General features: G+C 39.1%; 1 protein-coding gene across 3 annotated transcripts in view; it reads right to left on the bottom strand.

Annotated features, from left to right (window-relative positions):
* Positions 1-3,298: 3,298 nt before the first annotated feature.
* LOC122550233 (triple functional domain protein) overlaps positions 3,299-13,081 on the bottom strand; it is a 581,330-nt gene continuing 571,547 nt past the window's right edge. For all 3 annotated transcript variants that reach the window (XM_087987024.1, XM_087987025.1, XM_087987026.1), the window contains exons 56-57: positions 8,130-8,268; positions 3,299-5,197 (exon numbers count right to left, since the gene is read on the bottom strand). In XM_087987024.1, coding sequence (XP_087843150.1) covers positions 4,655-5,197; positions 8,130-8,268 — 682 coding nt within the window. In that variant the 3' untranslated portion in view covers positions 3,299-4,654. The remainder of the gene's footprint in view (positions 5,198-8,129; positions 8,269-13,081) is intronic.

Here is a 13,081-nt window from a genome sequence, read left to right as displayed (position 1 = left end):
AGGAATGGAGTTATAAACTGGGAAAGAAAGTTTGTGGTGGGACTAAAGATAATGGCCTTGGTTTTCCCAATTTGTGGTTGGAGAAAATTTCTGTTCGTCAGTAATGGATGTTGGGTAGGCAGCCTGACAATTTAGTGACAGAGGTTGTTAGGAGGAAATTGAAAGTCACGAAACTACTCCTCGAAATTGATGCTATGAATTTGTGGTATGTTTCTGAGGGTCAATATGTAGACAAGAAATAGAAATTTATACAAGAGTCAATGTGGGAATGGGAACAGAATCCATTTGCATATAATTCTCCTGTTACAACTGTTACAGATAAGAATGGAATCCCATCTAGTTTGGTGCTAGTGGAGAGGTAACGGAGGATAATAGTGTGATCAACCATGTCAAAGAGTGCGGCTAAGTAGAGAAGGGTATAGAGGTATCATTGATGGAAATGTGTTGCTGGAGAAGCGCAGCAGGTCTGGCAGCATCTAGGGAACAGGAGAATCGACGTTTCGGGCATTAGCCCTTCTTTTAACACATTTCCATCTCTGATCTCCAGCATCTGCAGACCTCATTTTCTCTATAGAGGTATCATTTTCTTGCGTCAGTCACAATGAAATTTGTGACTTGGTACAGAGTTTTTCTTGTACCGTGGCTAGAGCAGAAATCTTAATAGGGGGAATTCAAACATGGAGTACGAAGAAATATCTGCATTTGAGGCAACAGCATATTCAAGGACTTTGGAGAAAGGACACTGGAAGCAGACCTGTAGTTTAAAAGAATGAAAGAGTGAAGGATTTTTCAGAGGTCTTGGTGAAGAGGGCATATTGAAGGAAGAAGAGAATAGAATAAGAGACAAGTAATAAAAATAGCAAGAGTAAGACATTTAGCCTTTCAAGTCTGCTCACCATTCAGTAAAATCATGGCTGATTTGTGTCTTTAACTCCACTTTTGTCTGCCCCACAAGGCCCATCCATTACCTTAACACTCCCTCCTATATCAAAAATCTATCTAATGCAGCATTGAATATATTCAGTGACCAAGCCTACACTGCTGAGGTACAGAATTCCAAAGATTAACAACTTTTGACAGAAGGAATTCTCCTCCCCATTTTAAATGGGAGATCACTTAGAAACTTTAGGAAGTTTAGAAACTGAGCTTCCTGATCTAGATTTGCCCACAAAAAGAAACATCCACTCAGCATCAACCCTGCCAAGCCCCTCGGAATCTTGTGTGTTTTAGTAAGATTACCTTTAATTCACATAAACTTTGATGAGAAAAGGCCCAACATACTTAACCTTTCCTCATAAGGCAACCCCTTATCAATTAAGGGAAACACATCTGAATTGCGATCAATGTGACTAGATCCCTCTTTAAATAAGGTACGATATCCAGTACTCTCGTATGGTTTCACCAATGCCCTATAGTGTCAATCCTACTTTCATCCTATAATTCCTTGCAGTAAGGGTCAACATTCTACTTGCCTACCTTATGATTTAATGTACTTGTAAACTGATCTGTTGAGATTCAGGTATAAGGTCACCCAGATCCCACTGTATCACAGTATCTTTTCTGAAAATCTGAGGGAATCATTCAGAATATGGGAACAGAGAAGGGAGATTGAACAGCTAACAGTCTGACAGCCATAGGATTAGTAGGGTGGATAATGTTATGCCATTATCTAGGAAAGGTGGTAAGGAAAAGCCAGAGAACTATAAACCGGTGAGCCTGACATCAGTGTTGAGTAAGTTGTTGGAGGGGGATTCTGAGGGACAAGATCTGCATATATTTGGAAAGGCAAGGACTGATTGGAGATGGTCATATGGCTTTGTGCATGGGAAATCATGTCTTACCAGCAGCAAAAAGATGATTGATGAAAGCAGAGCTGTGGACATTATCTATATGGACTTCAGCAAGGCGTTCAACAAGGTTTTGCATGGTAGTTTGGTTAGAAAGGTTAGATCACGTGGAATCCAAAGACAGCTAGCCATTTAGATACAAAATTAGCTTGAAGGTAGGAGACAGAGAGTGGTGGTGGAAGATTGTTTTGTGGACTGGAGGCCTGCGACTAGTGGTGTGCCGTAATGATTGGTGCTGGGTCCACTGCTTTTTTACATTTATGTAAATGACTTGGATGTGAGTAAAACAGGAAGGGTTCATATGTTTGCAGATGACACCAAAAGCAGAGATGTAGTGGACAGTGAATAAGGTTACTCAGGTACAATGGGACCTTGATCAGATGGGCCAAGGAGTGGCATATTAAGTTTAATTTAGATAAATATGAGGTTTGCGTTTTGATAAGGTAAATCAGGGCAGTACTTGGACAGTTAATGATGAGTATTGTCAAGCAAAGAGACCTTGGGATGTGTGGTTCTTTGAAGACGGAGTCAAAGGTAGATAGGTTAATGAAGAAAGCACTCTGTGCCTTTGCCTTTATTGGTGATTGTATCAAGTATAGGAATTGGAATGTCATATTGTGGTTGCACAGGACACTGGTCACTTTTAGAGTACTGCATTCAGTTCTGGTCACCCTGCAAGAGAAAAGATGTTATTAAACTTGAAAGAATGCAGAGAAGATTTACAAAAATGTTGGTGGATTTGCATTATAGGGATAGGCTGGGGCTATTGTCTCTGGAGTATCAGAGGCTGAGGGGTGACCTTTTAGAGCTTTATACATCACGAGCAACATGGATAGGGTGAATAGCTAACATCTTAGTTCCAGAGTAGGGCAATCCGAAACTAGAGGGCACAGGTTTAAGGTGAAAGAGGAAAAATATAAAAGGGACCTAAGGGGCAACTTCTTCACGTAGAGGGTGGTGCATGTATGAAATGAGCTGCCAGAGGAAGTGGTGAAGGCTGCTGGACAGGTACAAGAATAGGGAGGGTTTAGAGGGATATTGGTTAAATTCTAGCAAATGCGACTTAATTTAGGATATCTGATAGGCATGGACGAATTGAACAGAAGATAGGTCTTGTAGACAAATGAGCTTGGAGTGAGCATTAGAGGAGATGACAAAGAAACTAGTTCAGACTTTAAGATGGAGAAATCTTACAAGAAGTTTGATTAACTTGGCTAGAAGAGAGGAAAGCAGCTCATCAAATGTTCTCAATTTTAGTGATGAAGATGAGTGAATACCCAGCACTACTTGAATTGTGGGTGGAAGAGACAAATCAATGCTTGTCCTTTTAAGAGTCATTTTAAAAATTATGATGTTGCACAGCTAGTTTCATTTATTTTCCAATATTTAATCACAGCCTTCATTTTATTGAACTACAAGGAGCAGACACACTGATGCACTAAAATAAAATCTGTGTTGCATTAGTTTAATTTTAATAAACAGAAAAAATATATTTACAGCACATATTTAGAGAAACACAATGGATGCTGTACAAAAGAAATATACATGCACAAACAGATTTCAAACTTAAAAGAGAGACTAACAGGCATTACATTAAAAAAATGAGAGTTTGACGTGACAATACATCCAGTTTTGAGTTCCCATTTTCCTTCTCTTACAGGTTTGTTTTTCAAGACCCTACAGTACTAGTTTATGCTTGATATAAACATACTGCATAGCTAAAAAATATCAGGTTTGGTTCATTCTTGGGGTATATCCCACAATGACTGGCTTGGGATGCAGTTCCTAGTAGTCAAATCCTTTTTCAAAAGGTCAGTGTGATAAAGAAGTCAAACAACTGTGTAGTTTGCAGTACAGAGTACATGCTTTTTTTTTAATATTTATTACAGATACAACAGAAGTCTTCATAAATAGAGTTGCATAAAATGTTAAAGCCACAACATTGCACATGATATGAAGTAAAACATAAAATACAATGAGTGCATTTACAGTACGTATTCCTCCTTAACTGCTCTGCAATCAGATTGGCAGGTGAAACTCCAAAAACCCTCCATAAATGAAACAGCATTTGCCTCTTCACTTGGGGGAGTTTGGGGAAAAAAAATCCAGAATGGCATACCAGCGTTAAAAGTACAGACTGAAGGCAGATAACGGTCTTTATACAAGTAAGGCTTATATATAATTAGAGCAATACATTTGTTTCTATTAGACGCAAAAGGTCCATGGTTCGACTTGTAGCAGTAAAAACTTGAGCCACATCTGGCTAAATGCAAGGGATTATAATTTAAATACAACAGTGAGGCAACTGAAAAGCTTTATGACCAGTAAAAATCAGACATTTCACTGGAGATCATTTTCAGTGACTGTCTTGATTAAAATCAATCAAGGAGGAAAGAATTTTAACAAAAAAACTTTGTTCTTTGTTGGCTAATTTTTAATCACATAATTAAATGTTTCAAAGTCCAGCGAGTTTAATTAAATACAATAACAACAATGATTCTTCTCTAAAGTTTCCCAGGCAATATGTGAAAATTGTTCTCCTGTGATCAAAAACAAAATACTGTCAAAGTAATGAGAATCCAGCTGGTTGTGCAGTTCTCCCCACCAACTTTGCATTGCATGGGTGGCAATGAATCCCAAGTACTGTTTGTACAAAGTTCCTTGGCATTCAATTCCACACAATGACACTTAAAGCAGCTGATTTGCTGTCAGTTTTATTTCAAGTCAGCAGTTGAATGGCTGAAGACAGTGTCTCCAACCTGACTGGCAGATGAAAGAGAATGAGTAAATTAATCTCCAAGTGAGGTTCACACTCTTGACAAGAGTCTACTTTGTAAGAAATTCTTTATACTACCAACCGGCCGAACATCATTCTGGTGTTTGCGCCGTTCAACGAATGAAGTCAATCTCGACGTGTTTAGAGTTTCAGTGTCTCTGTTGATGCCTGGCTGCAGCCAAGGATCCAAAAGGCACATTGCAGCCGAGGGACGTTTGCTTGAATCTCCCTGAAGTAAGAAGCAAACAAAATCTTTGGCAGCTTGACTGACCCCTGTGAAGTAGTCATCAGGGAAGCTGAAGTCCAATCGGCAAATGTTCAAACATGTTTCTTCTACACTCTCGTCCAAAAAAGGAGACACACCACTAAGAAGGACATAGGCAAGTACCCCAACACTCCAGGTATCTGATGTAAGACAGGCAGGATTTCCTAAAATAATTTCTGGAGCTGCAAATTCAGGGCTTCCTAGCAATTGATGAACATAATATGTTGTGGTTAGCTGCATGGAATCCCCAAAATCAGCAAGTTTGATGAGTGGTTTGGCTTTGCTGTGGTCCACCAATACATTTTCTGGCTTTAAGTGATCAAGATGTATATAGATTAGTATTCGATAACTCACAAACATAAGTTGGCTATAATAAACCCACAGTATCTCATTAAAGAATTGAATTAACAAGCATGATTATCACAACATTTGATTTCATTTGCAACAGTTATAATTTTTAACTATGACCAGTTTCTATGTCATTTACTGTTTTCCTGCTTCCCAATGGATTGATTGTGTAATACAGTAAATAAGATACATAAGATGAGGCCCAAGTTAACAGTGCATAGGAGCAGGAATAGATCATGCAGGCTGTCTAGCCTATTCCACCATTTAATACAATCATGGATGATCGAACACTTTAATACATTTTAACCCACAATATCCCTAACCCCTTACATCAGTGATAATCAAAAAATCATCAACTGCTACTTCAGACAGCCTTAAAAACTGACCTTCCAGAGCCCTTTAGGGTACATAATTCCAAAAATTCACAAACCTACGTTAAAAGAAATTTTCCTCCTCTCAGTCATAAGTAGCATTCCCTTCATTTTTATCCGTTATTCTAGACTCCTTAATCGGGTAATATTGTAAATATTAAATATTTTGTAGATTTTGAGGAGATTACCTATTATTCTTCAGAATTACAGAGATATTGGGCCTAGTTTGCCCAATATCTCTTCATAGGAGAGTCTCACCATCCCAGGAACAAGTCTGGTGAACCTTTGCTGCACTCTCTCTATGGCAATGATATCTCTCCTGTGATAAGGAGACCAAAACTGTACACAGTGCTCCATGTATGTTTTAACCAAGCTCCTATACAATTGAAGCCAAACTTCATTACTCCTGTACTCAATTCCTCTTGCACTAAAGGCTAACATGCCATTAGTCTTCCTAATATTTTGCTGCACCTGCATGTTAACCTTCAGTGACTTATTGATGAGGACACCCAGGTCCAGGTGTATATCTACACTTCCAACTACTCACCATTTAAGAAATACACTGCACATCTGTTCTTCGTACCAAAGTGGATAACTTCACATTTTTACATGTTATATTCTACCTGCCATGTTCTTGCCCAATCAGTAAGCCTGTCCAAATCTTCCTAAAAATATTTTACATCTCCCTCACAAAATATTCCCACTTAGCTTTGTATCATCTGCAAATTTCAAAACATTACATTTGGACCTCAACTTTAAATCATTGATATAATCACAAACAGCCTGAGCACAAACACTGAATCTTGCAGTGTCAATGTAGAATGACCTATTCACATCTACTGTTTTCTATCCATTAGTCAATTCTTAATCCATGTATGTACATTTTTTTCCAATACAGTGTACTTTAATTTGCTAACCAGCCTCTTGTGGGGGAGCTTATCAAAAGCCTTCTGAAAATTCAAATACGCTACATCTATCCACTACGCTTTATCATGTTGGCAACATTCTCCAAAAACTCTGACCAATTTGACAAACATAATTTTCCATTCTCAAATCCATGCCGACTCTGCCCAATCAGATTGTTTTTATCCAAGTGACTATTTAGCATTTATGATCAAATCTGGCATTTTCCCACAATAAGATTGACAGGTTTTTCACTTCTTGCTTTTTCCTTTGCTCCTTTCTTAAATAGTGAGTGCTGCAGCTGTACAAAACCCTTGGAGTATTGCGTGCACTTTTGGTCACTGCATTATAGGACGATGTGGAAGCTTTGGAAAGGGTGCAGGGGAGATTTACTAGGATGTTCCCTGGTAAGGGGGGGGAAGGTCTTACGATCAAAGGTTGAGGGATTTGAGGCTGTTTTCGTTAGAGAGAAGTTTGAGAGCTCAGAGAGTAATAGGGGCATTTAATACATTGCCTGCAACAGTTGTAGACTCGCCAACTTTACGGGCATTTAAATGGTCATTGGATAGTCATATGGATGTGAATGAAATAGTGTAGGTTAGATGAGCTTCAGATTGGTTTCACAGGGCAGCGCAACATCGAAAACCAAAGGACCTGTATTGCACTGTAATGTTCTATGTTGTATTTCTATATCCAATTCCTTCAGCACTCTGGGATCAACTTTCAGCCCTCCAGTAATTTCTCCAGTACAACTTTCTTACTGATACACATTTCCTTCAACTCCTTATTCTCCCTCATCAGTTGGATGTCTAGGTAGTTGTGAGAAATCTCCCAGAATAGTGAAAGCAGACACAAAGTAACCATTCAGCCTCTGCCATTTCTCTATTTTCCATTATAAATTCTCCTGACTGTTTTTAATGGACCTACATTCATATTAGTCTCCTTTTAATGTACCTATAGAACTTTTCACAAGTCATTTTTTGTTCTTTTTGCTTGGTTGCATTATCTTATTCTTCCTCTCGTCAGTTTCTTCTTTGTCCTTCTTAACTGTAATGCTTTCCAATTCTCAGATTTATTACTATTTCTGGCCATTTTATAAGCTATTAATACAAACTATTAATTTTACACAATCTTATTCTAAACTTTATCAACTATGGTTGACTCACCTTTTTGAGTTTAGCACCCTGAAGGAATGTTTAGTTGCTGTAAGCCACATAATAGTTCTTTAAAGACCGTCCATTGCCTTTTAATTTATTTTCCAATTTTCAGCTCAGCCAACTTATGCTTAATGCTTTCATACGTTCTCTTATACAGACTTAAAACTCTTGCTTCAGAATGAGCTGCTGTACTTTGAAACATAATGCAAAATCCTACCATGCTGTGACCACAGCAAGTGGTTTAGAAGGTTAAAATGTTAACCTACCTACTACTATTGCACCACACAGCACAATAGAGAACCAATGTGTCACACACAAATTTAGCATGTTACAGAAAGTCATAGTGAAAACAGTAAACTATCCTTAATGTTTGCAATATATTTCAGTGTGGTGTCAGTAAAAAAAAAACTTTCTGAAACCACAAAAAAAATGAATTTGTTAGAGTAAGCTGGTCTCACCAACCTTTATATCTAGGTGAGCTATTCTGCAGTGGTGTAAATACTGCACAGCTTCCAGAGTTTCTCTGAGATATGATGTTACCTTTTCTTCGGTCAAATTCCCCCATTCTATTATGTAGTTGAGAAGGCGACCTTGGTCTGCTCTGAAAAATAAAGATACTAAGAATTTAACAATCATTATGTGGTGATGAAATTAAATCTTAACATTTTTATCTATTTCCACTCTTTCAAGCCTCTTATGTACTGATCCTGACTTATTACATCCTCTTATGTCTCTCCAGTTTCTAAATTCATTGTCCTTCTATCTAAGTAAGACATTTTAAATTAAATAGTAAAATAACAAATGTGTTTCTATAGTGCCTTTAAGGGCATTACAATATCCCAAAATGCCAGGGTAATACTTTTGAAACAAAAACAGAAATTGCTGGAAAAACTCAGCATGTCTGGCAGCATTTCAGCAATTTCTGTTTTGGTTTCTGATTTCCAGCATCTGCAGTTCTTTTGTATTTTTAATTTAATGCTTTCAAAGTGCAGTCAATGCCATAATGTAGTGTAAATACTGGATGCATGTCTTCATTAGCCAGGGCTAGAATATAGGAGCAAGGAAGTCACTTTATAACTTTATAAAATGATTGGTTAGACCACAGATGGAATACTATGAGCAATTCTGGTCGCCACACAATCAAAAGACATGATGGCATTGGAGCGTATATTCACCGGGATCATAGAACCCCTACAGTGTGGAAACAGGCCCTTTTGGCCCAACAAGTCCACATCGACCCTCCGAAGAGTTTCCCACCCAAACCCATTTCTCATTACTCTACATTTACCCCTGACTAATGCACCTAACCTACACATCCCTGAAAACTATGGGCAATTTAGCATGGCCAATTTACCTAACATGCACATCTCTGGATTGTGGGAGGAAATCCACACACACACAGGGAGATTGTGCAAACTCCACACAGTCGCCAGAAGCTGGAATCGAACCCGGGTCCCTAGCACTGTGAGTCAGCAGTGCTAACCACTGAGCCGTCACAGGATATTGCCTGTGATGAAAACTCTTAGTTGTGAGGTGAGACTGGATAGGCTGGGTGTGTTTTCCTTGGAGCAGTGGAGGCTCAGTGTGGATCCGAATGTGGTATACAAAATTAGGAAAGGCATAGACAGGATAGATTGTGACAAGTTTTTCCCCATGGCAGACATGTTTAAGACCAGTTAACACAAGCTTAAGAATTGGAGTAAGTGGTTTAAAAGAGATTTGAGAAAACAACTTTTTCACTCAGACAGTGGTAGAAATATGGAATGTGCTGCCAGAGAGTCTATTGAAAGCAGGTACTCTCGCAACATTTAAAAGGCATTTGAATGACACTTAAAATACTAGGATTTTGGAGGTTATGGTCCAAGTGCAAGTGAATGGGTTAGTGCAGTTTAGTATTTAGAGTGTGGTGCAGGAAAAGCACAGCAGGTCAGGCAGCATCCGAGGAGCACGAAAATCAACTTTTCGGGCAGGGCTTTTGCCTGAAACATCAATTTTCCTGCTTCTCGGATGTTGCCTGACCTGCTGTGCTTTTCCAGCACCACACTCTCGACTCTGATCTCCAGCATCTGCAGTCCTCACTTTTGCCTAGTTTAGTGTTTGTTGATCAGTATAAAGTTAAAAATCACAACACCAGGTTATAGTCCAACAGGTTTAATTGGAAGTACACTAGCTTTCGGAGCGACGCTCCTTCATCAGGCGATTGTGGAGGGCTCGATCGTAACACAGAATTTATAGCAAAAATTTGCAGCGTGATGTAACTGAAATTATACATTGAAGAATTGATTGTCTGTTAAGCCTTTCATCTGTTAGAATACAGTGATAGTTTCACTTCTTTCATGTGTAAATCACAAAACCCTTTTTTTTAAAGTTGCATTCTCGGGAAACTATCACTGTATTCTAACAGATGAAAGGCTTAACAGACAATCAATTCTTCAATGTATAATTTCAGTTACATCACGCTGCAAATTTTTGCTATAAATTCTGTGTTACGATCGAGCCCTCCACAATCGCCTGATGAAGGAGCGTCGCTCCGAAAGCTAGTGTACTTCCAATTAAACCTGTTGGACTATAACCTGGTGTTGTGTGATTTTAACTTTGTACACCCCAGTCTAACACCGGCATCTCCAAATCTTGATCAGTATAGACACAGTGCGCCACAGGGCCTGTTTCTATGCTGAATGATTCTATGATTCTATGTGGTTGACAATTTGATCACAGCAAGGCCTCCAGATGTGAGTTCCAATCAAACTATCTTATGCCCATTTAGCTTCAGTATGCACAAGTTACCATAATACCTGAATTATACATTTATGTAAATTTAATGACAAACTAATTTCAGAATTGATCCATTGTGTATACCTGACTTCGAGTTTTTATTGAACATAATATTTTTGTATTTCTGATTACCAAGTAATCTCATCAACTAAACAGATGGTGGACTATCAGAAATAATATTTAATGGGAATATGCAGAGAACAGTGGAGAACATTTATTGGAATAATACACAGTAAAGTCCATACTCCAAAATGTGGCATCTGCATCAGATCAACAATTGTTCATTAGATGATCGACAGGTCTCAGGACTTAGCTATGTTAATACACTGGATAAATTTGGCTTATATCTCCTTGAGATGGGGAGATTAAGGAATGATCTGATGTTAAAATAATGAAAGGATTGATAAGTCAGATAGGGAAATGTTGAAAAGGGAAGTACATACTCTGGAAATAAAGGAAGTAAAGTAATTACAGATAGAAAAATTTGAATTAGAAGATAAATTGCTGTCACAGTTAATAAAATCACAGAACCTACTTAAAGCTTAGTAAGTGCCAACTAGACTGACAAATTCAAGAAACGTGCAGAGAGCAGCACCAACTGCCAAACTGCATTCTTCAACTCTAAACAGGTCTTTGACATGTGTCAATCATCAAGAACTGTGGTACATCCTTCTCAAATTTGGTTTTCTGCAAATATTCCATCACTATCATGGACTTGGTGCATGCCAGCTGCAAGCTGAGATTCTTACCAATGGATCCACCACAGGTCAGGTGAATTGGCCATGCTAAATTGCCTGCAGGGTTAGGTGTTAGGTATAGGGGTAAAATGTAGGGGTATGGGTGGGTTGCGCTTCGGCGGGTCGGTGTGGACTTGTTGGGCCAACGGGCCTGTTTCCACACTGTAATGTAATCTAAAATATCCAATGTGTGTGCAATTTGGTGTCAAGCAAAGTTGTGTCACTGTACCAACTTGTTCCCTTCTTCCGCTGCAACCCTCTACCCGACATCCATGCATTTTTGCACTGGCATGTTTAACTGACTGGACAAGCAGGTTCAACCTCCATTACCTCCAGTCTAGAATCAATACCACCCCAACCTCTGTTGCTGAGCTGCAGTATGCAGGCAACACGTGTGCGTGCACGCCCAGAGGCCTAGTTCCAAACAATATTTGATGCATAGGAGGGAATGGGTCTTAGATTAAACATTTGGAAGACAACATAACTCTCCCAGCCTGCTCACGTTCTGTAACACTGTTGTCTGTCTATCCAGATGCATAGTGAGCCGTTGAACATTAAGGATTAACTCCTGTACCTTGGGTGCCTCCTCTTGGAGACAGCACACATTGGCAAAGCAATTCTCCATCACCTGCAGTCTACCAGAGCAGCCTTTGGTCATCTGAGGAACACAGTATTAGATTAAAATATCTCAAATTCAATACCAATCTCATGGACATGAATTGGAGACATGGATAATGTACAGAAATCCCTAAAGAAATCCCTAAAGCAGTGTAGGATCGGTGCTCTAATACAAGTGTCTTCTCTCAAGCTAACATCCCCAGTCTTGAGGCAATTGCTATGACCAATCAGATGTGTTTAGCAGGCCACAACATGCACATTCCTCATGAATGATCCAACTTTGTCCCCTTTGAGTTCTTGAACAATAAGATGGCATAGAGATCTACAGCACAGAATAAAGCCCTTCAGCTCAATGTGCTGCAATCAAAAAAACTACCTAACTATTTTAATTCTGTTTTCCAGTACTTGGCCTATAGCCTATATACCTTGGCACAGCTAAATACTTCTTAAATGTTAGGTGAGTTTCTGCCTGTACCACCCTTACAGGCAGTGGAGTTCCAGATTTCCACCTCCACCATCACCTGGTTGAAAACATTTTTCCTCACATCTCCTGTAAACCTTCTGCCCCTTACCTTAAATTCCTTACATTCACTCATTTGATTCACATGATACAAGAAATGGCTGACGGCACTAGATACTGAAGAGACTATGGGTTGTCTATATTTTGGTAAAAATAATGAAGACATCTGCTCCAGAACTAGCTGTGCTTATAATCAAGCAGTTTCAGTCCAGTTACAACACTGGCAATGTGGAACATTGCCTAGATATATCCCCAAAGGCAGTACAAAGCCGATCTGGTCAACTAATGCCCTATTCATCCACTCCCATTCATTTGGGATGAAATGGAATAACTTAATGACGTAGTTCCTGATGTCATTATAGCTTTGGTTCAAATAGGAACGAAACATCTGAACTCCGTGGGTGAGGTGACAGTGGCTAGCCTTGACATCGAAGCAGTGTTTGACCACGAACAGCATCAAGAAGGCCTAACAAAACCTAAATCAAAGGTAATCAGGCAAAACTCCTTGTCAGTTGGAGTCACACCCAGTACAACGGAAAATTGTTGTGGTTATTGAAGTTCACCCATTGCATCTCTGCAGAGGTTCCTCAGGATAAAGTCCAAAGTCCAAGTATATTTTGCTGTTTTCATCAATTGTCTTCCCTTTAGCACAACATCCGAAGTAGGGACATTTGCTAATGATTGCGTTATGTTCAGCACTACTTGTGAAATCTCAGATACTGAATTAGTCTGTCTCCAAATGGAGCAAGACCTAGATATCATCA

The sequence above is a fragment of the Chiloscyllium plagiosum genome, unplaced genomic scaffold, assembly GCF_037043375.1.
Source record: "Chiloscyllium plagiosum isolate Xiang-an unplaced genomic scaffold, Cpla_swu_hap1 HiC_scaffold_5, whole genome shotgun sequence".
NCBI lineage: Eukaryota > Metazoa > Chordata > Chondrichthyes > Orectolobiformes > Hemiscylliidae > Chiloscyllium > Chiloscyllium plagiosum.
Note: the sequence above shows the minus strand (reverse complement) of the source record. Positions and strands in the feature narration are given on the sequence as shown.